Raw genomic sequence first — 24,668 nt, 5'->3', positions numbered from 1 at the left:
ATCTATCCATCCTCTTCAGCATATTGCTGGAGGGGGTGCAAAATGCAAGGTAATATGTTGCACATGTGGTGGCACTGCAATAAATTGACCACCTTTTGGAATCAGATCGAGAATACTTTCCGACCCCTGATTGGCTCAGACTTTTTATTAACCCCATCAGTAGCCCTCCTTAATGAGACTCCCCCACCCAGATGTAAAATTAGGTCCACATTAATTAGAATAGGTCTCAACAGTGCGAAATCTCTCATAGCCTTGCATTGGAAATCTCCTTAAACACCAACTTTTGAGAGTTGGCTCAAAAAAACAGAGGAAATACTGTCACTGGAGGAATATGGCTTTTTTTTAAAGAAATAAGACCACTTTCTTTGCAGATATAAAATTCTACTGGGAGTCCTTAGTCCACTCTATCAATATCCCCATCAGTAGTACGCAGCTTGGCCATCCACACGCCTATAGCCAGGATGTACCTTCAGTGATAACCACTAGTCCGCCCCTTTAATCTATACACATACTTGTCTCTCACCCTGCACCTTGCCATATCCTAATATCTAAGTACTACCATGTTTCATTCACAAATTGCCCTTCTTTTCTTCCTAAATTCTCTCCTTCTGCCTACTCCCCTTCTATCTCTCTCTCTGAATTTCTCTCGCAACTAACCTTAGCTCTTCGCATGACTCTTTAATATGTATCATATTACTAATTGTCTATTGCCCCACATTGGGGGCTTTACCTGAACTCTGCTTACCCCAGACAGTGAATACCGCATACAGAGAGCCTGAATAGTTGTGATTCCCTCTCCTCTCAAAGAAGATCTCGACATTCTGCCTCATATCATGGACTTTAATGGATCACACAGATTGATGACCCCTAATAAAAATCATTGGACCTTTTCCCACATACCACATATGATACCTATGGCTAAGTTAACCATAAATGTATAACTTGATTTTCCATTTCCATTGTCCCTTGCTCTTTCCCTTTTCTCCCCCCTTAATTTCTTCCTTCCCCTTTCCCACAGTTTTTATGTTACCAAAAGATGTTGATATTAGTGTAACGCATGTATTTTTGTGAAAGCAATAAAAACTATTGTAAAAAAAAAAAAAAGAGAGAGGTGTTCTTAAGATGTGTCCAGGATCTTCCGATCTGGGAGTGATAGTTCCTGTTCCAGTTTAGGAGCAGGGTCTAGGTTCTCAAATGTGTAAACAAATTTCTCAGAGTTCCATCGTTCAAGATGGACACTATCCATTCCATTCTTCCTTTGATTCAGGAGGGACAGTTCATGACTACTGTGGATTTAAAATATGAATATCTGCATTTTCCCATCCACAAGGATCATCACAAGTTCTTACGGTTTCTAGACAAACATTTTCAGTTTTGGTCTGGCAACAGCCCCCAGAATTTTCTTGAAGGTTCTGGGAGCGCTGTTGGCGGTGCTAAGGTTGTGGGGTGTTGCAGTGGCGCCTTATCTGGACGATATTATGGTTCAGGCGTCATCCTTTCAACAAGCAAACCCCCACACGGAGTTGTCTTTTCTGCGCTCCCACGGATGGAAGGTGAATTTAGGAAAAAGTTCATTGTTCCTGCTACAAGAGTTGTATTCTTGGGGACCATTATATATTCTCTAGAGATGAAGATTTTTCTGACAGAGGTCAGAAGAACAAATATCTTCAACTCTTGTCTTGCCCTTCAGTCCTCTCTTCAACTGTCAGTGGCTCAGTGTATGGAGGTAATTGGTCTGATGGTGTCAGCTATGGACATCATACCGTTTGCTCGGTTTTATCTCAGACCTTTGCAATTATGCATTCTCAGACAATGGAATGGGGATTATGCGGATCTGTCTCCCCAAATGTTTCTGGATCAGGCGACAAGGTATTCTCTTCTGTGGTGGTTGTCTCAAGATCTTCTCTCCCAGGGAACCTGCTTTCGCAGACCAAACTGGGTGATCGTGACCACGGATGCCAGTCTGCTGGGATGGGGAGCTGTCTGGGGTTCATTGAAGGCTCAGGGTCTATGGACTCGGGAGGAGTCGATTCTTCCCATAAATATTCTAGAGCTCAGGGCAATCTTCAATGCTCTTCTGGTCTAGCCTCAGCTAGCTTCTGCCCAGTTTATCAGATGTCGGACAATATAACGTTGGTGGATTGCATCAATCATCAGGGAAGAACTCAGAGTTCCTTGGCCATGACAGAGGTTGCCAAGGTTATTCAGTGGGCCGAGGCTCACAACTGCTGTCTGTCTGCGATCCACATTCCAGGGGTGGACAATTGGGAAGCAGATTTTCTGTGTAGACAGACTTTTCATCCGGGGGAGTGGGAACTTCATCCAGAGGTCTTTTCTAGCTTGATTCTCAGATGGGGACAGCCGGAGTTGGATCTCATGGCATCTCGTCAGATTGCCAAGCTCCTGAGGTAAGGGTCGAGGTCAAGGGATCCTCAGGCTGTACTGGTAGATGCTCTGGCAGTGCCTTGGGAGTTTAGTCTGGCTTATGCATTTCCTTCGTTTGCTCTTCTTCCTCAGGTCATTGCTCGTATTAGACAAGAGAGGGTGTCAGTGATTATCATTGCACCGGCGTGGCCGCACAGGATCTGGTATGCAGATCTGGTGGAGATGTCATCTCTTCCACCTTGGACACTTCCATTGAGGAAGGACCTTCTACTTCAGGGGCCCTTCATTTATCCAAATCTCGTTTCTCTGAAGCTGACTGCTTGGAGATTGAACGCTTGATATTATCTAAGCGTGGGTTTTCAGAGTCGGTTATTGAGACTATGATTCAGGCTCCTAAGCCTGTGACTAGGAAGATTTATTATAAGACTAGTACTAAAGCCCGTGTACATGGGCCATTTTTTGCAGTACAGCGGTCCCACCCCTTGCTCTCTCCCCCCTCTCTTTTGCTCTCTCTTCCCCCTCTCTTTTGCTTTCTCTCCCCCCTCTCCTTTGCGCTCTCTCTCCTCTCTTTTGCTCTCTCTCTCCTCTCTTTTGCTCTCTCTCTCCCCTCTTTGGCTCTCTCCCCCCATTCTTTTGCTCTCTCTCCCCCCTCTTTTGTTCTCACCCCCCTCTTTTGTTCTCACCCCCTCTTTTGTTCTCTCCCCCCTCTTTTGTTCTCTCCCTCCTCTTTTGTTCTCTCCCCCCTCTTTTGTTCTCTCCCCCCTCTTTTGTTCTCTCCCCCCTCTTTTGTTCTCTCCCCCCTCTTTTGTTCTCTCCCCCCTCTTTTGTTCTCTCCCCCCTCTTTTGTTCTCTCCCCCCTCTTTTGTTCTCTCCCCCCTCTTTTGTTCTCTCCCCCCTCTTTGGCTCTCCCCCCCCTCTTTGGCTCTCTCTTCCCCCTCTTTGGCTCTCTCTCCCCTCTTTGGCTCTCTCTCCCCCCTCTTTGGCTCTCTTTCCTCTTTGGCTCTCTCCCCCCCCTCTTTGGCTCTCTCCCCCCCTCTTTGGCTCTCTCCCCCCCTCTTTGGCTCTCTCTCCCCCCCTCTTTGGCTCTCTCTCCCCCCCTCTTTGGCTCTCTCCCCCCCCCTCTTTGGCTCTCTCCCCCCCCCCCCCCTCTTTGGCTCTCTCTCCCCCCTCTTTGGCTCTCTCTCCCCTCTTTGGCTCTCTTTCCTCTTTGGCTCTCTCTCTCACCCCTCTTTGGCTCCCCCCCCCCTTTGGCTCTCTCCCCCCCTCTTTAGCCCTCCCCCCCTTTGGCTCTCTCCCCCCCCTCGGCTCTCTCCCCCCCCTCTTTGGCCCTCCCCCCCCTCTCCTGCTCCCTCTCTGGCTCTGTCTTAATTGAAAGTCTTTGCCTCTCTGGCCACGCCCCCATCGCGGCACCCCACCCGGCGACACCCACCCGGCCACACCCCCATCGCGACGCTCCCGTCGGCCACGCTCCCTGACACTCCGCTTCAGCCTTGCTCTGTGCTGAGTGTCAGTATCCAAACGGCCAGGTATGTTTGTCACGTGCAGTCTCTACTGCGCATGACTGCATCTGACAAACATACTTGGCCATTTATTATATAGGATATGGGTAAATATCTTTATTGGTGTGAGTCCAAAGGTTATTCTTGGAGTAGAGTTAGGATTCCTAGGATTTTGTCTTTTCTTCAGGAGGGTCTGGAGAAGGGTTTATCTGCCAATATTTTGAAAGGTCAGATTTCTGCTTTATCTATTTTGTTGCACAAGGGTCTGGCGGATATGCCAGATGTTCAGTCTTTTTGTCAGACCTTAGTTAGAATCCGACCTTTGTTTAAGTTCTGTTTGAGCCTATGCATTCTTTGGATATTAAGATGTTATCTTGGAAGGTTTTGTTTTTGGTTGCTATTTCTTCGGCTCAAAGAGTTTCTGAGCTTTCAGCACTGCAGTGTGGTTTTTCTCACCTTATTTTTCATTCTGATAAGGTGGTTCTGCGTACTGCCTTAGGTTTCCTTCCCAAGGTTGTTTCAGATAAGAATATTAATCAAGAGATTGTTGTTCCTTCTTTGTGTCCTACTCCTTCTTCTCATAAGCAGCGTTTGTTGCACAACGTGGATGTGGTTCGTGCGTTGAAATTTTATTTACAGGCGACTAAGGAGTTTTGCCAGTCTTCTTCTTTCTTTGTTGTTTTCTCTGGGAAATGCAAGGGTCAGAAAGCTATGGCTGCTTCTCTTTCTTTTTGGCTGCAGAGTGTTATTTGCTTGGCATATGAGACAGCTGGACAGCAGCCTCCTTAAAAAATTACGGCTCAAAAATGAAGCTTCTGTGGAACAGATTTGCAAAGCTGCCACTTGGTCATCTTTACACACTTTTTCTAAATTTTACAAGTTTGATACTTTTGCTTTGACTGAGGCTTCTTTTGGGAGAAAGGTTCTTCAAGCAGTTGTGCCTTAGTATTTTGGTTTACAAGTCATCCTGGTAGGACTATTGCATGTGCTTAATGCAGGTGTTTTCTATCTGGGTTTGCAGCACATATTTTGGCTCTGAATATCTTGATATTTTGAGTTCCTTGCGACTTGAGGACTTCCTCTTCAGTTTTTATTTAGGGTGCGTTTGCACTGTAATCAGAGAAGTTTTCTTCTCTGTTTTCAGATCCCAGTCCTAATCTTGTGGTTTCTGTACTCTTTGGGGTCTGGGCGTTGCCTCCCCTTGTTTCTCTGGACTGGTTTTTGGTCTCTGTGAGCTTGACTTGGTTCTGGAGTTTTTTTCCTTATTTATTTGGAACTTGTTCTACCCTATTTAAGGTCTATGGGTATCCTTGTCTGGTGTCTCTGTGTTCTCTTCCTTTTTGGGAGTTTACGGTTGATCCCTTTCTCTGGTAAGGGGTGTGTTGTGGGGGACCGACTGCTGGGCGATGGTGTCTCCCAGAGGCGTGTGGCTCAGGCAAGTATATTTTCTGCGGTCTCTAGCAAAGCTTGTGACTTTCTGTGGGTCAGTGTCCTTTTTCAATGTTTTCTCGGCTTCGGACGAAGCGGGTTTTTGCTGGGTAGGGGTTTTCAGGTCTGGTGCTCTCAGAATGGGCCGCCTTTTGTACCCTCCCGTTTTTGCATTCTGGGTCCTCTTTAGCTTGGGTATTGTTTTCCCAAAAGTAATCAATGCAGCTGTGGACTCTTTCCATTTATGAAGAAAAACATAAATTATGCTTACCTGATCATTTTCTTTTCTTCAGATGGAAAGAGTCCACAGCTACCCGCCTGTATTTTTCTGTGGGGCGGCCATAATTTTTGTTCTTCTGGCACCTTTTAACCCTGATATTTCTTCTACTGTTCCTTGTTACTCGGCAGAATGACTGGGGGATGAGGGGAGTGGGAGGAGTATTTAAGCCTTTGGCTGGGGTCTCTGTCTCCTCCTGGTGGCCAGGTTCTGAATTTCCCAAAAGTAATGAATGCAGCTGTGGACTCTTTCCATCTGAAGAAAATAAAAGTATCAGGTAAGCATAATTTATGTTTTTACCTCACAATTTCCTCAGCTCACCAGAGTAAGTGCTCTGTAAAAAGTTATCTGCCAGTTACTGCCCAGGTGCATGTAAAAAAAAAAGGAAGAAATGAACAGCAGCCAATCAGCATCAGCAGTGTTGAGGTCATAAATTATTTTACTGTGATCTCATAGTAAACTTCCTTAAACTGAATTGGGAAATAACATGTGTGCATGAGGCTCACTCCCTTGCAAGTCCCGGGACAGGCATACTGATTGGCTGCTTAAAGTCCTTTACAATTGGGTTTAAATACTTAGGACATTTTGAGGTAAAATATCTTTCTTTTTTACATAGAGTTGTTCAGGTGATATTTTCTAGTTGGCTTTTTACAGCTATACTGCATCACTTTCAAGTGCTTCAACATTTGGGTATCATGTCCCTTTAATGTCATTTCATACTCTCATGTATGGTCAGTTTGGTTTAGTGTATGACCCAGATAACATTCTCACCATCTCACAGGACTCTTATTCTCACCTAGGTTCTGGGCACCCTGTTCATTTACACTCTATTCATGATAGAGTTTTTCAAGGATAACATAGTGGAGAAGATGGATGAAATCATCTATTACGTTAACGCTGTCAGCCGCGTTCTTGAGTTCCTGGTAGCCATCTGTGTGGTGGGTTATGGGACCTGGGAGTCCATCTTTGGCGAGTGGAGCTGGATGGGAGCTTCTGTCATCATCGTCCATTCTTATTTTAATGTCTGGCTGAGAGCTCAGTCGGGCTGGAAAAGCTTCCTGCTGAGGAGAGAGGCAGCAAAGAAAATCAGCCGCTTGCCCCTGGCTACCAAGGAACAGCTGCAGGACCATAACGATGTGTGCTCGATCTGTTTTCAGGTAACCGCCTCTGATCAGCTGGTGTTAGATACAAAACCACTGTTACTAGCTTGTACAGCTACATATCCTGGGTAGGTCATAGATGACCAATATCTTGTCACCTTCTAAGGCTAGATTACAAGTGGAGCACTAATTGCTACTGCAAGCTCTGGCTAATTTGTAAAATATCCCCCAATTGCCCCCAAGATAAAGTGTGTAGTGTATTTTAATAAAATAAAGTGTGCAGTGCCTTTAATAAAATAAAGTGTGCAGTGCCTTTAATAAAATAAAGTGTGCAGTGCCTTTAATAAAATAAAGTGTGCAGTGCCTTTAATAAAATAAAGTGTGCAGTGCCTTTAATAAAATAAAGTGTGCAGTGCCTTTAATAAAATAAAGTGTGCGGTGCCTTTAATAAAATAAAGTGTGCGGTACCTTTAATAAAATAAAGTGTGCAGTGCCTTTAATAAAATAAAGTGTGCAGTGCCTTTAATAAAATAAAGTGTGCAGTGCCTTTAATAAAATAAAGTGTGCGGTACCTTTAATAAAATAAAGTGTGCAGTGCCTTTAATAAAATAAAGTGTGCAGTGCCTTTAATAAAATAAAGTGTGCGGTGCCTTTAATAAAATAAAGTGTGCGGTACCTTTAATAAAATAAAGTGTGCAGTGCCTTTAATAAAATAAAGTGTGCGGTGCCTTTAATAAAATAAAGTGTGCAGTGCCTTTAATAAAATAAAGTGAGCAGTGCCTTTAATAAAATAAAGTGTGCAGTGCCTTTAATAAAATAAAGTGTGCAGTGCCTTTAATAAAATAAAGTGTGCAGTGCCTTTAATAAAATAAAGTGTGCAGTGCCTTTAATAAAATAAAGTGTGCGGTGCCTTTAATAAAATAAAGTGTGCGGTACCTTTAATAAAATAAAGTGTGCAGTGCCTTTAATAAAATAAAGTGTGCGGTGCCTTTAATAAAATAAAGTGTGCGGTACCTTTAATAAAATAAAGTGTGCGGTACCTTTAATAAAATAAAGTGTGCAGTGCCTTTAATAAAATAAAGTGTGCAGTGCCTTTAATAAAATAAAGTGTGCAGTGCCTTTAATAAAATAAAGTGTGCAGTGCCTTTAATAAAATAAAGTGTGCGGTACCTTTAATAAAATAAACTGTGCAGTGCCTTTAATAAAATAAACTGTGCAGTGCCTTTAATAAAATAAAGTGTGCAGTGCCTTTAATAAAATAAAGTGTGCAGTGCCTTTAATAAAATAAAGTGTGCGGTGCCTTTAATAAAATAAAGTGTGCGGTGCCTTTAATAAAGTGTGCAGTGCCTTTAATAAAGTGTGCAGTGCCTTTAAAGGGACACTGAACCCAATTTTTTTTTCTCGTGATTTAGATAGAGCATGCAATTTTAAGAAACTTTCTAATTTACTCCTATTATCAAATTTTCTTCCTTCTCTTGGTATCTTTATTTAAAATGCAAGAATGTAAGTTTAGATGCCGGCCCATTTTTGGTGAATAACCTGTGCTATTCTTGCTGATTGGTTGATAAATTCATCCACCAATAAAAAAGTGCTGTCCAGAGTACTTCTTTTTCAAATAAAGATAGCAAGTGAACGAAGAAAAATTAAAAATAGGAGTAAATTAGAAAGTTGCTTAAAATTGCATGCTCTATCTGAATCACGGAAGAAAACATTTGGGTTCAGTGTCCCTTTAATAAAATAAAGTGTGCAGTGCCTTTAATAAAATCATAACTGCACGAAGCAGTTTTTAGGGGCTAAAGTGAGCGGGTATGGGGGTGTTAGAAAAACAAACTTTACATAGCCGTCTATGTGCAAATCTATACGTATATGGTTGTATAGATATATATTTATGTGTTTATACTGCGCTAGGTTATGTGCCGTGTATGGGCAAATCTATACGTATATGGTTGTATAGATATATATTTATGTGTTAATACTGCGCTAGGTTCTGTGCCGTGTATGGGCAAATCTATACGTATATGGTTGTATAGATATATATTTATGTGTTAATACTGCGCTAGGTTCTGTGCCGTGTATGGGCAAATCTATACGTATATGGTTGTATAGATATATATTTATGTGTTAATACTGCGCTAGGTTCTGTGCCGTCTATGTGCAAATCTATACGTATATGGTTGTATAGATATATATTTATGTGTTAATACTGCGCTAGGTTCTGTGCCGTGTATGGGCAAATCTATACGTATATGGTTGTATAGATATATATTTATGTGTTAATACTGCGCTAGGTTCTGTGCCGTCTATGGGCAAATCTATACGTATATGCTTGTATAGATATATATTTATGTGTTAATACTGCGCTAGGTTATGTGCCGTGTATGGGCAAATCTATACGTATATGGTTGTATAGATATATATTTATGTGTTAATACTGCGCTAGGTTATGTGCCGTGTATGGGCAAATCTATACGTATATGGTTGTATAGATATATATTTATCTGTTAATACTGCGCTAGGTTCTGTGCCGTGTATGGGCAAATCTATACGTATATGCTTGTATAGATATATATTTATGTGTTAATACTGCGCTAGGTTCTGTGCCGTGTATGGGCAAATCTATACGTATATGGTTGTATAGATATATATTTATGTGTTAATACTGCGCTAGGTTATGTGCCGTCTATGTGCAAATCTATACGTATATGGTTGTATAGATATATATTTATGTGTTAATACTGCGCTAGGTTCTGTGCCGTGTATTGGCAAATCTATACGTATATGGTTGTGTAGATATATATTTATGTGTTAATACTGCGCTAGGTTATGTGCCGTGTATGGGCAAATCTATACGTATATGCTTGTATAGATATATATTTATGTGTTAATACTGCGCTAGGTTCTGTGCCGTGTATGGGCAAATCTATACGTATATGCTTGTATAGATATATATTTATGTGTTAATACTGCGCTAGGTTCTGTGCCGTGTATGGGCAAATCTATACGTATATGCTTGTATAGATATATATTTATGTGTTAATACTGCGCTATGTTCTGTGCCGTGTATGGGCAAATCTATACGTATATATGGTTGTATAGATATATATTTATGTGTTAATACTGCGCTAGGTTCTGTGCCGTGTATGGGCAAATCTATACGTATATGCTTTTATAGATATATATTTATGTGTTAATACTGCGCTAGGTTATGTGCCGTGTATGGGCAAATCTATACGTATATGGTTGTATAGATATATATTTATCTGTTAATACTGCGCTAGGTTCTGTGCCGTGTATGGGCAAATCTATACGTATATGCTTGTATAGATATATATTTATGTGTTAATACTGCGCTAGGTTCTGTGCCGTGTATTGGCAAATCTATACGTATATGGTTGTGTAGATATATATTTATGTGTTAATACTGCGCTAGGTTATGTGCCGTGTATGGGCAAATCTATACGTATATGCTTGTATAGATATATATTTATGTGTTAATACTGCGCTAGGTTCTGTGCCGTCTATGTGCAAATCTATACGTATATGGTTGTATAGATATATATTTATGTGTTAATACTGCGCTAGGTTCTGTGCCGTGTATGGGCAAATCTATACGTATATGGTTGTATAGATATATATTTATGTGTTAATACTGCGCTAGGTTATGTGCCGTCTATCTGCAAATCTATACGTATATGGTTGTATAGATATATATTTATGTGTTAATACTGCGCTAGGTTCTGTGCCGTGTATGGGCAAATCTATACGTATATATGGTTGTATAGATATATATTTATGTGTTAATACTGCGCTAGGTTCTGTGCCCTCTATGTGCAAATCTATACGTATATGGTTGTATAGATATATATTTATGTGTTAATACTGCGCTAGGTTCTGTGCCGTGTATGGGCAAATCTATACGTATATGCTTGTATAGATATATATTTATGTGTTAATACTGCGCTAGGTTCTGTGCCATCTATGGGCAAATCTATACGTATATGCTTGTATAGATATATATTTATGTGTTAATACTGCGCTAGGTTCTGTGCCGTGTATGGGCAAATCTATACGTATATGGTTGTATAGATATATATTTATGTGTTAATACTGCGCTAGGTTATGTGCCGTGTATGGGCAAATCTATACGTATATGCTTGTATAGATATATATTTATGTGTTAATACTGCGCTAGGTTCTGTGCCGTGTATGGGCAAATCTATACGTATATGCTTGTATAGATATATATTTATGTGTTAATACTGCGCTAGGTTCTGTGCCGTGTATGGGCAAATCTATACGTATATGGTTGTATAGATATATATTTATGTGTTAATACTGCGCTAGGTTATGTGCCGTGTATGGGCAAATCTATACGTATATGCTTGTATAGATATATATTTATGTGTTAATACTGCGCTAGGTTATGTGCCGTGTATGGGCAAATCTATACGTATATGCTTGTATAGATATATATTTATGTGTTAATACTGCGCTAGGTTCTGTGCCGTGTATGGGCAAATCTATACGTATATGCTTGTATAGATATATATTTATGTGTTAATACTGCGCTAGGTTCTGTGCCGTCTATGTGCAAATCTATACGTATATGGTTGTATAGATATATATTTATGTGTTAATACTGCGCTAGGTTCTGTGCCGTGTATGGGCAAATCTATACGTATATGGTTGTATAGATATATATTTATGTGTTAATACTGCGCTAGGTTCTGTGCCGTGTATTAGCAAATCTATACGTATATGGTTGTGTAGATATATATTTATGTGTTAATACTGCGCTAGGTTATGTGCCGTGTATGGGCAAATCTATACGTATATGGTTGTATAGATATATATTTATGTGTTAATACTGCGCTAGGTTCTGTGCCGTGTATGGGCAAATCTATATGTATATGGTTGTATAGATATATATTTATGTGTTAATACTGCGCTAGGTTATGTGCCGTGTATGGGCAAATCTATACGTATATGCTTGTATAGATATATATTTATGTGTTAATACTGCGCTATGTTCTGTGCCGTGTATGGGCAAATCTATACGTATATATGGTTGTATAGATATATATTTATGTGTTAATACTGCGCTAGGTTCTGTGCCGTGTATGGGCAAATCTATACGTATATGCTTGTATAGATATATATTTATGTGTTAATACTGCGCTAGGTTCTGTGCCGTGTATGGGCAAATCTATACGTATATGGTTGTATAGATATATATTTATGTGTTAATACTGCGCTAGGTTATGTGCCGTGTATGGGCAAATCTATACGTATATGGTTGTATAGATATATATTTATCTGTTAATACTGCGCTAGGTTCTGTGCCGTGTATGGGCAAATCTATACGTATATGCTTGTATAGATATATATTTATGTGTTAATACTGCGCTAGGTTCTGTGCCGTGTATTGGCAAATCTATACGTATAAGGTTGTGTAGATATATATTTATGTGTTAATACTGCGCTAGGTTCTGTGCCGTGTATGGGCAAATCCTATACGTATATGGTTGTATAGATATATATTTATGTGTTAATACTGCGCTAGGTTCTGTGCCGTGTATGTGCAAATCTATACGTATATGGTTGTATAGATATATATTTATGTGTTAATACTGCGCTAGGTTATGTGCCGTGTATGGGCAAATCTATACGTATATGCTTGTATAGATATATATTTATGTGTTAATACTGCGCTAGGTTATGTGCCGTCTATCTGCAAATCTATACGTATATGGTTGTATAGATATATATTTATGTGTTAATATTGCGCTAGGTTCTGTGCCGTGTATGGGCAAATCTATACGTATATGGTTGTATAGATATATATTTATGTGTTAATACTGCGCTAGGTTCTGTGCCCTCTATGTGCAAATCTATACGTATATGGTTGTATAGATATATATTTATGTGTTAATACTGCGCTAGGTTCTGTGCCGTGTATGGGCAAATCTATACGTATATGCTTGTATAGATATATATTTATGTGTTAATACTGCGCTAGGTTCTGTGCCATCTATGGGCAAATCTATACGTATATGGTTGTATAGATATATATTTATGTGTTAATACTGCGCTAGGTTCTGTGCCGTGTATGGGCAAATCTATACGTATATGCTTGTATAGATATATATTTATGTGTTAATACTGCGCTAGGTTCTGTGCCGTGTATGGGCAAATCTATACGTATATGGTTGTATAGATATATATTTATGTGTTAATACTGCGCTAGGTTATGTGCCGTGTATGGGCAAATCTATACGTATATGGTTGTATAGATATATATTTATGTGTTAATACTGCGCTAGGTTCTGTGCCGTGTATGGGCAAATCTATACGTATATGCTTGTATAGATATATATTTATGTGTTAATACTGCGCTAGGTTCTGTGCCGTCTATGGGCAAATCTATACGTATATGGTTGTATAGATATATATTTATGTGTTAATACTGCGCTAGGTTCTGTGCCGTGTATGGGCAAATCTATACGTATATGGTTGTATAGATAAATATTTATGTGTTAATACTGCGCTAGGTTCTGTGCCGTGTATGGGCAAATCTATACGTATATGCTTGTATAGATATATATTTATGTGTTAATACTGCGCTAGGTTCTGTGCCGTCTATGGGCAAATCTATACGTATATGCTTGTATAGATATATATTTATGTGTTAATACTGCGCTAGGTTCTGTACCGTGTATGGGCAAATCTATACGTATATGCTTGTATAGATATATATTTATGTGTTAATACTGCGCTAGGTTATGTGCCGTGTATGGGCAAATCTATACGTATATATGGTTGTATAGATATATATTTATGTGTTAATACTGCGCTAGGTTCTGTGCCGTGTATGGGCAAATCTATACGTATATGGTTGTATAGATATATATTTATGTGTTAATACTGCGCTAGGTTCTGTGCCGTCTATGTGCAAATCTATACGTATATGGTTGTATAGATATATATTTATGTGTTAATACTGCGCTAGGTTCTGTGCCGTGTATGGGCAAATCTATGCGTATATGCTTGTATAGATATATATTTATGTGTTAATACTGCGCTAGGTTCTGTGCCGTGTATGGGCAAATCTATACGTATATGGTTGTATAGATATATATTTATGTGTTTATACTGCGCTAGGTTATGTGCCGTCTATCTGCAAATCTATACGTATATGGTTGTATAGATATATATTTATGTGTTAATACTGCGCTAGGTTCTGTGCCGTGTATGGGCAAATCTATACGTATATATGGTTGTATAGATATATATTTATGTGTTAATACTGCGCTAGGTTATGTGCCGTGTATGGGCAAATCTGTACGTATATGCTTGTATAGATATATATTTATGTGTTAATACTGCGCTAGGTTATGTGCCGTGTATGGGCAAATCTATACGTATATGCTTGTATAGATATATATTTATGTGTTAATACTGCGCTAGGTTCTGTGCCGTGTATGGGCAAATCTATACGTATATGCTTGTATAGATATATATTTATGTGTTAATACTGCGCTAGGTTCTGTGCCGTGTATGGGCAAATCTATACGTATATGCTTGTATAGATATATATTTATGTGTTAATACTGCGCTAGGTTCTGTGCCGTCTATGGGCAAATCTATACGTATATGGTTGTATAGATATATATTTCTCTTGTTAAGTGTATCCAGTCCACGGATCATCCATTACTTGTGGGATATTCTCCTTCCCAACAGGAAGTTGCAAGAGGATCACCCACAGCAGAGCTGCTATATAGCTCCTCCCCTCACTGCCATATCCAGTCATTCTCTTGCAACTCTCAACTAAGATGGAGGTCGTAAGAGGACTGTGGTGTTTTATACTTAGTTTATTTCTTCAATCAAAAGTTTGTTATTTTTAAATGGTACCGGAGTGTACTGTTTATCTCAGGCAGTATTTAGAAGAAGAATCTGCCTGCGTTTTCTATGATCTTAGCAGAAGTAACTAAGATCCTTTGCTGTTCTCACATATTCTGAGGAGTGAGGTAACTTCAGAGGGGGAATAGCGTGCAGGTTTTCCTGTAATAAGGTATGTGCAGTTAAAATATTTTTCTAGGGATGGAATTTGCTAGAAAATTCTGCTGATACCGAAGTAATGTAAGTAAAGCCTTAAATGCAGTGATAGCGACTGGTATCAGGCTTATTAATAGAGATACATACTCTTATAAAAGTGTATTTTAAAACGTTTGCTGGCATGTTTAATCGTTTTTTACATATGTTTGGTGATAAAACTTATTGGGGCCTAGTTTTTTCCACATGGCTGCCTAGAAACAGTTCCCTGAGCCTTCCCACTGTTGTAATATGAGTGGGAGGGGCCTATTTTAGCGTTTTTTTGCACAGCAAAAATTACAGACACAGACATCCAGCTTCTTCCTGCATGATCCAGGACTTCTCTGAAGGGCTCAAAAGGCTTCAAAAGTCGTATTGAGGGAGGTAAAAAGCCACAGTAGAGCTGTGGCAGTTGTTGTGACTGTTTAAAAAACGTTTTTGTCATTTGTTATTTCGTTTTTGGTATTAAGGGGTTAATCATCCATTTGCAAGTGGGTGCAATGCTCTGCTAACTTATTACATACACTGTAAAAATTTTGTTAGTGTAACTGCATTTTTTCACTGTTATTTAAAAATTTGGGAAAATTTGTGTTTCTTAAAGGCGCAGTAACGTTTTTTATATTGCTTGTAAACTTTTTTTAAAGTGTTTTCCAAGCTTGCTAGTCTCATTGCTAGTCTGTTTAAACATGTCTGACACAGAGGAACCTACTTGTTCATTATGTTTGAAAGCCATGGTGGAGCCCCATAGCAGAATGTGTACTAAATGTATTGATTTCACCTTAAACAGTAAAGATCAGTCTTTATCTATAAAAGAATTATCACCAGAGGGTTCTGTCAAGGGGGAAGTTATGCCGACTAACTCTCCCCACGTGTCAGACCCTTCGCCTCCCGCTCAGGGGACGCACGCTAATATGGCGCCAATTACATCAGGGACGCCCATAGCGATTACCTTGCAGGACATGGCTGCAATCATGAATAATACCCTGTCAGAGGTATTATCTAGATTGCCTGAATTAAGAGGCAAGCGCGATAGCTCTGGGGTTAGGAGAGATACAGAGCGCGCCAATGCTGTTAGAGCCATGTCTGATACTGTGTCACAGTATGCAGAACATGAGGACGGAGAGCTTCAGTCTGTGGGTGACATCTCTGACTCGGGGAAACCTGATTCAGAGATTTCTAATTTTAAATTTAAGCTTGAGAACCTCCGTGTATTGCTTGGGGAGGTATTAGCTGCTCTGAATGACTGTAACACAGTTGCAATTCCAGAGAAATTGTGTAGGCTGGATAGATACTATGCGGTGCCGGTGTGTACTGACGTTTTTCCTATACCTAAAAGGCTTACAGAAATTATTAGCAAGGAGTGGGATAGATCCGGTGTGCCCTTTTCCCCACCTCCTATATTTAGAAAAATGTTTCCAATAGACGCCACTACACGGGACTTATGGCAGACGGTCCCTAAGGTGGAGGGAGCAGTTTCTACTTTAGCAAAGCGTACCACTATCCCGGTTGAGGACAGTTGTGCTTTTTCAGATCCAATGGATAAAAAATTGGAGGGTTACCTCAAGAAAATGTTTATTCAACAAGGTTTTATTTTACAGCCCCTTGCATGCATTGCGCCTGTCACTGCTGCGGCGGCATTCTGGTTTGAGGCCCTGGAAGAGGCCATCCAGACAGCTCCATTGAATGAAATTATTAACAAGCTTAGAACGCTTAAGCTAGCTAACTCATTTGTTTCTGATGCCATTGTTCATTTGACTAAACTAACGGCTAAGAATTCCGGATTCGCCATCCAGGCGCGTAGGGCGCTATGGCTTAAATCCTGGTCAGCTGACGTGACTTCAAAGTCTAAATTACTCAACATTCCTTTCAAGGGGCAGACCTTATTCGGGCCTGGCTTGAAGGAAATTATTGCTGACATTACTGGAGGCAAGGGTCATACCCTTCCTCAGGACAGGGCCAAATCAAAGGCCAAACAGTCTAATTTTCGTGCCTTTCGAAATTTCAAGGCAGGAGCAGCATCAACTTCCTCCGCTTCAAAACAAGAGGGAACTGTTGCTCATTCCAGACAGGCCTGGAAACCTAACCAGTCCTGGAACAAGGGCAAGCAGGCCAGAAAGCCTGCTGCTGCCACCAAGACAGCATGAAGGAACGGCCCCCTATCCGGAAACGGATCTAGTGGGGGGGCAGACTTTCTCTCTTCGCCCAGGCGTGGGCAAGAGATGTTCAGGATCCCTGGGCGTTGGAGATCATATCTCAGGGATATCTTCTGGACTTCAAAGCTTCGCCTCCACAAGGGAGATTTCATCTTTCAAGGTTATCAGCAAACCAGATAAAGAAAGAGGCATTCCTAAGCTGTGTGCAAGACCTCCTAGTAATGGGAGTGATCCATCCAGTTCCGCGGACGGAACAAGGACAGGGATTTTAAACAAATCTGTTTGTGGTTCCCAAGAAAGAGGGAACCTTCAGACCAATCTTGGATCTAAAGATCTTAAACAAATTCCTCAGAGTTCCATCATTCAAAATGGAAACTATTCGGATCATCCTACCCATGATCCAAGAGGGTCAGTACATGACCACAGTGGACTTAAAGGATGCCTACCTTCACATACCGATTCACAAAGATCATCATCGGTTCCTAAGGTTTGCCTTTCTAGACGGGCATTACCAATTTGTAGCTCTTCCCTTCGGGTTGGCCACTGCCCCGAGAATTTTTACAAAGGTTCTGGGCTCACTTCTGGCGGTTCTAAGACCGCGAGGCATAGCGGTGGCTCTGTATCTAGACGACATCCTGATACAGGCGTCAAGCTTTCAAATTGCCAAGTCTCATACAGAGATAGTTCTGGCATTTCTGAGGTCGCATGGGTGGAAAGTGAACGTGGAAAAGAGTTCTCTATCACCACTCACAAGAGTCTCTTTCCTAGGGACTCTTATAGATTCTGTAGAGATGAAAATTTACCTGACGGAGTCCAGGTTATCAAAACTTCTAAATGCTTGCCGTGTCCTTCATTCCATTCCACGCCCGTCAGTGGCTCAGTGCATGGAAGTAATCGGCTTAATGGTAGCGGCAATGGACATAGTGCCATTTGCGCGCCTGCATCTCAGACCGCTGCAATTATGCATGCTAAGTCAGTGGAATGGGGATTACTCAGATTTGTCCCCTCTACTAAATCTGGATCAAGAGACCAGAGATTCTCTTCTCTGGTGGCTTTCTCGGGTCCATCTGTCCAAGGGTATGACCTTTCGCAGGCCAGATTGGACGATTGTAACAACAGATGCCAGCCTTCTAGGTTGGGGCGCAGTCTGGAACTCCCTGAAGGCTCAAGGATCGTGGACTCAGGAGGAGAAACTCCTCCCAATAAATATTCTGGAGTTAAGAGCAATATTCAAGGCTCTTCTAGCTTGGCCTCAGTTAGCAACACTGAGGTTCATCAGATTTCAGTCGGACAACATCACGACTGTGGCTTACATCAACCATCAAGGGGGAACCAGGAGTTCCCTAGCGATGTTAGAAGTCTCAAAGATAATTCACTGGGCAGAGTCTCACTCTTGCCACCTGTCAGCGATCCACGTCCCAGGCGTAGAGAACTGGGAGGCGGATTTTCTAAGTCGTCAGACTTTTCATCCGGGGGAGTGGGAACTCCATCCGGAGGTGTTTGCTCAACTGGTCCATCGTTGGGGCAAACCAGAACTGGATCTCATGGCGTCTCGCCAGAACGCCAAGCTTCCTTGTTACGGATCCAGGTCCAGGGACCCGGGAGCAACGCTGATAGATGCTCTAGCAGCTCCTTGGTTCTTCAACCTGGCCTATGTGTTTCCACCGTTTCCTCTGCTCCCTCGACTGATTGCCAAAATCAAACAGGAGAGAGCATCGGTGATTCTGATAGCGCCTGCGTGGCCACGCAGGACCTGGTATGCAGACCTAGTGGACATGTCATCTCTTCCACCATGGACTCTGCCTCTGAGGCAGGACCTTCTAATACAAGGTCCTTTCAATCATCCAAATCTAATTTCTCTGAGACTGACTGCATGGAGATTGAACGCTTGATTCTATCAAGGCGTGGCCTCTCCGAGTCAGTCATTGATACCTTAATACAGGCTCGGAAGCCTGTCACCAGGAAAATCTACCATAAGATATGGCGTAAATATCTTTATTGGTGTGAATCCAAGAGTTACTCATGGAGTAAGGTTAGGATTCCTAGGATAGTGTCCTTTCTCCAAGAGGGTTTGGACAAAGGCTTATCAGCTAGTTCTTTAAAAGGACAGATCTCTGCTCTGTCTATTCTTTTGCACAAGCGTCTGGCAGAAGTTCCAGACGTCCAGGCATTTTGTCAGGCTTTGGTTAGGATTAAGCCTGTGTTTAAAACTGTTGCTCCCCCGTGGAGCTTAAACTTGGTTCTTAAAGTTCTTCAGGGAGTTCCGTTTGAACCCCTTAATTCCATTGATATTAAACTTTTATCTTGGAAAGTTCTGTTTTTGATGGCTATTTCCTCGGCTCAAAGAGTCTCTGAGTTATCTGCCTTACATTGTGATTCTCCTTATCTGATTTTTCATTCAGACAAGGTAGTTCTGCGTACCAAACCTGGGTTTTTACCTAAGGTGGTTTCTAACAGGAATATCAATCAAGAGATTGTTGTTCCATCATTGTGTCCTAATCCTTCTTCAAAGAAGGAACGTCTTTTGCATAATCTGGACGTAGTCCGTGCCTTGAAGTTTTACTTACAGGCTACTAAAGATTTTCGTCAAACATCTGCCCTGTTTGTCGTTTACTCTGGACAGAGGAGAGGTCAAAAAGCTTCGGCAACCTCTCTCTCCTTTTGGCTTCGGAGCATAATACGCTTAGCCTATGAGACTGCTGGACAGCAGCCCCCTGAAAGTATTACAGCTCATTCTACTAGAGCTGTGGCTTCCACCTGGGCCTTTAAAAATGAGGCCTCTGTTGAACAGATTTGCAAGGCTGCGACTTGGTCTTCGCTTCACACCTTTTCAAAATTTTACAAATTTGACACTTTTGCTTCTTCGGAGGCTGTTTTTGGGAGAAAGGTTCTACAGGCAGTGGTTCCTTCCGTTTAAGTTCCTGCCTTGTCCCTCCCATCATCCGTGTACTTTAGCTTTGGTATTGGTATCCCACAAGTAATGGATGATCCGTGGACTGGATACACTTAACAAGAGAAAACATAATTTATGCTTACCTGATAAATTTATTTCTCTTGTAGTGTATCCAGTCCACGGCCCGCCCTGTCCTTTTAAGGCAGGTCTAAATTTTAATTAAACTACAGTCACCACTGCATCCTATGGTTTCTTCTTTCTCGTCTTGTTTCGGTCGAATGACTGGATATGGCAGTGAGGGGAGGAGCTATATAGCAGCTCTGCTGTGGGTGATCCTCTTGCAACTTCCTGTTGGGAAGGAGAATATCCCACAAGTAATGGATGATCCGTGGACTGGATACACTACAAGAGAAATAAATTTATCAGGTAAGCATAAATTATGTTTTATGTGTTAATACTGCGCTAGGTTCTGTGCCGTGTATGGGCAAATCTATACGTATATGGTTGTATAGATATATATTTATGTGTTAATACTGCGCTAGGTTCTGTGCCGTGTATGTGCAAATCTATACGTATATGGTTGTATAGATATATATTTATGTGTTAATACTGCGCTAGGTTCTGTGCCGTCTATGTGCAAATCTATACGTATATGCTTGTATAGATATATATTTATGTGTTAATAGTGCGCTAGGTTATGTGCCGTGTATGGGCAAATCTATACGTATATGCTTGTATAGATATATATTTATGTGTTAATACTGCGCTAGGTTCTGTGCCGTCTATGTGCAAATCTATACGTATATGGTTGTATAGATATATATTTATGTGTTAATACTGCGCTAGGTTCTGTGCCGTGTATGGGCAAATCTATACGTATATGCTTGTATAGATATATATTTATGTGTTAATACTGCGCTAGGTTATGTGCCGTGTATGGGCAAATCTATACGTATATGCTTGTATAGATATATATTTATGTGTTAATACTGCGCTAGGTTCTGTGCCGTCTATGTGCAAATCTATACGTATATGCTTGTATAGATATATATTTATGTGTTAATACTGCGCTAGGTTCTGTGCCGTGTATGGGCAAATCTATACGTATATGCTTGTATAGATATATATTTATGTGTTAATACTGCGCTAGGTTCTGTGCCCTCTATGTGCAAATCTATACGTATATGGTTGTATAGATATATATTTATGTGTTAATACTGCGCTAGGTTCTGTGCCGTGTATGGGCAAATCTATACGTATATGCTTGTATAGATATATATTTATGTGTTAATACTGCGCTAGGTTCTGTGCCGTGTATGGGCAAATCTATACGTATATGCTTGTATAGATATATATTTATGTGTTAATACTGCGCTAGGTTCTGTGCCGTGTATGGGCAAATCTATACGTATATGCTTGTATAGATATATATTTATGTGTTAATACTGCGCTAGGTTATGTGCCGTGTATGGGCAAATCTATACGTATATGCTTGTATAGATATATATTTATGTGTTAATACTGCGCTAGGTTCTGTGCCGTGTATGGGCAAATCTATACGTATATATGGTTGTATAGATATATATTTATGTGTTAATACTGCGCTAGGTTCTGCGCCGTCTATGGGCAAATCTATACGTATATGGTTGTATAGATATATATTTATGTGTTTATACTGCGCTAGGTTATGTGCTGTCTATGTGCAAATCTATGCGTATATGGTTGTATAGATATATATTTATGTGTTTATACTGCGCTAGGTTCTGTGCCGTGTATGGGCAAATCTATACGTATATGCTTGTATAGATATATATTTATGTGTTAATACTGCGCTAGGTTCTGTGCCGTCTATGTGCAAATCTATACGTATATGGTTGTATAGATATATATTTATGTGTTAATACTGCGCTAGGTTCTGTGCCGTGTATGGGCAAATCTATACGTATATGCTTGTATAGATATATATTTATGTGTTAATACTGCGCTAGGTTCTGTGCCCTCTATGTGCAAATCTATACGTATATGGTTGTATAGATATATATTTATGTGTTAATACTGCGCTAGGTTCTGTGCCGTGTATGGGCAAATCTATACGTATATGCTTGTATAGATATATATTTATGTGTTAATTCTACGCTAGGTTCTGTGCCGTGTATGGGCAAATCTATACGTATATGGTTGTATAGATATTTATTTATGTGTTAATACTGCGCTAGGTTATGTGCCGTCTATGTGCAAATCTATACGTATATGCTTGTATAGATATATATTTATGTGTTAATACTGCGCTAGGTTATGTGCCGTCTATGTGCAAATCTATACGTATATGCTTGTATAGATATATATTTATGTGTTAATACTGCGCTAGGTTATGTGCCGTCTATGTGCAAATCTATACGTATATGCTTGTACAGATATATATTTATGTGTTAATACTGCGCTAGGTTCTGTACCGTGTATGTTCAAATCTATACGTATATGCTTGTATCGATATATATTTATGTGTTAATACTGCGCTAGGTTCTGTGCCGTGTATGGGCAAATCTATACGTATATGCTTATATAGATATATATTTATGTGTTAATACTGCGCTAGGTTCTGTGCCCTCTATGTGCAAATCTATACGTATATGCTTGTATAGATATATATTTATGTGTTAATACTGCGCTAGGTTCTGTGCCGTGTATGGGCAAATCTATACGTATATGGTTGTATAGATATATATTTATGTGTTAATACTGTGCTAGGTTCTGTGTCGTCTATGTGCAAATCTATACGTATATGGTTGTATAGATATATATTTATGTGTTAATACTGCGCTAGGTTCTGTGCCGTGTATGGGCAAATCTATACGTATATGGTTGTATAGATATATATTTATGTGTTAATACTGCGCTAGGTTCTGTGCCGTGTATGGGCAAATCTATACGTATATGGTTGTATAGATATATATTTATGTGTTAATACTGCGCTAGGTTCTGTGCCCTCTATGTGCAAATCTATACGTATATGGTTGTATAGATATATATTTATGTGTTAATACTGCGCTAGGTTATGTGCCATCTATGTGCAAATCTATACGTATATGCTTGTACAGATATATATTTATGTGTTAATACTGCGCTAGGTTCTGTACCGTGTATGTGCAAATCTATACGTATATGCTTGTATAGATATATATTTATGTGTTAATACTGCGCTAGGTTATGTGCCGTGTATGGACAAATCTATACGTATATGGTTGTATAGATATATATTTATGTGTTAATACTGCGCTAGGTTCTGTGCCGTGTATGGGCAAATCTATACGTATATGGTTGTATAGATATATATTTATGTGTTAATACTGCGCTAGGTTCTGTGCCCTCTATGTGCAAATCTATACGTATATGGTTGTATAGATATATATTTATGTGTTAATACTGCGCTAGGTTATGTGCCGTCTATGTGCAAATCTATACGTATATGGTTGTATAGATATATATTTATGTGTTAATACTGCGCTAGGTTATGTGCCGTCTATGTGCAAATCTATACGTAAATGGTTGTATAGATATATATTTATGTGTTAATACTGCGCTAGGTTCTGTACCGTGTATGGGCAAATCTATACGTATATGCTTGTACAGATATATATTTATGTGTTAATACTGCGCTAGGTTCTGTACCGTGTATGTGCAAATCTATACGTATATGCTTGTATAGATATATATTTATGTGTTAATACTGCGCTAGGTTATGTGCCGTGTATGGGCAAATCTATACGTATATGGTTGTATAGATATATATTTCTCCAACATAGGTGTGTCCGGTCCACGGCGTCATCCTTACTTGTGGGATATTCTCCTCCCCAACAGGAAATGGCAAAGAGCCCAGCAAAGCTGGCCATATAGTCCCTCCTAGGCTCCGCCTACCCCAGTCATTCTCTTTGCCGTTGCACAGGCAACATCTCCACGGAGATGGCTTAGAGTTTTTTGGTGTTTAAATGTAGTTTTTGTTCTTCAATCAAGAGTTTGTTATTTTAAAATAGTGCTGGTATGTACTATTTACTCTGAAACAGAAAAGAGATGAAGATTTCTGTTTGTAAGAGGAAAATGATTTTAGCAACCGTTACTAAAATCGATAGCTGTTTCCACACAGGACTGTTGAGATGAAGTAACTTCAGTTGGGGGAAACAGTGGGCAGACTTTGCTGCTTGAGGTATGACACATAGAGATGTGAAGTTCGATTCATTTAGATGAATCGGTTCATTTCGGACCGTTCGTTAAAGTGAACCGGTTCATGAACCGATTCATCAGTTCACCTACTGGACATGTGACACAGAGCTGCAGATTCGAGTCTTACTGACGCTCTGCCTGCTGACTCGCAAATCCGATTCTTCCTGAATCGTTTAAATGCATGACTCCTGAGTCACTGTGTAACAATCTGACTCCTCCTGAGTCCTGGACTGCACTGAACACGGAGCATTGAAGCACTTAGTCTGAAGTTTAATTTTGTTTTTAAAACATACAGTGTGGGGCTGTGTAAACAATAATAAACATATAAAAGACTGGTAATGTTATTCAGGCAGGCCGGTAACATTACCAGTCTTTTATATGTTTATTATTTTTTACACAGCCCCACGCTGTATGGTTTAAAAAACAAAAATAAACTTCAGACTAAGTGCTTCAGGCACTGTTATAAATAGCAAGCACTGGGGAGAGGGAGGGTAAAACCATTCTATTATATTTTAATTATTGTTTAAACAGCCCCACACTGTTATGTTATAAACTGGGAAGGGAGAGGGAGGGTAAATAGCAAAAGTATGTATGTACCGCAGCATACCTTGATCAGTTCAGTTG

General features: G+C 40.3%; 1 protein-coding gene across 1 annotated transcript in view; it reads left to right on the top strand.

Annotated features, from left to right (window-relative positions):
* Positions 1-24,668, top strand: part of LOC128650437 (RING finger protein 145) — a 308,620-nt gene that overhangs the window by 262,566 nt on the left and 21,386 nt on the right. The window contains exon 10 of the mRNA XM_053704381.1: positions 6,390-6,746. Coding sequence (XP_053560356.1) covers positions 6,390-6,746 — 357 coding nt within the window. The remainder of the gene's footprint in view (positions 1-6,389; positions 6,747-24,668) is intronic.

The sequence above is a fragment of the Bombina bombina genome, chromosome 2 (genome assembly GCF_027579735.1).
Source record: "Bombina bombina isolate aBomBom1 chromosome 2, aBomBom1.pri, whole genome shotgun sequence".
NCBI lineage: Eukaryota > Metazoa > Chordata > Amphibia > Anura > Bombinatoridae > Bombina > Bombina bombina.
Note: the sequence above shows the minus strand (reverse complement) of the source record. Positions and strands in the feature narration are given on the sequence as shown.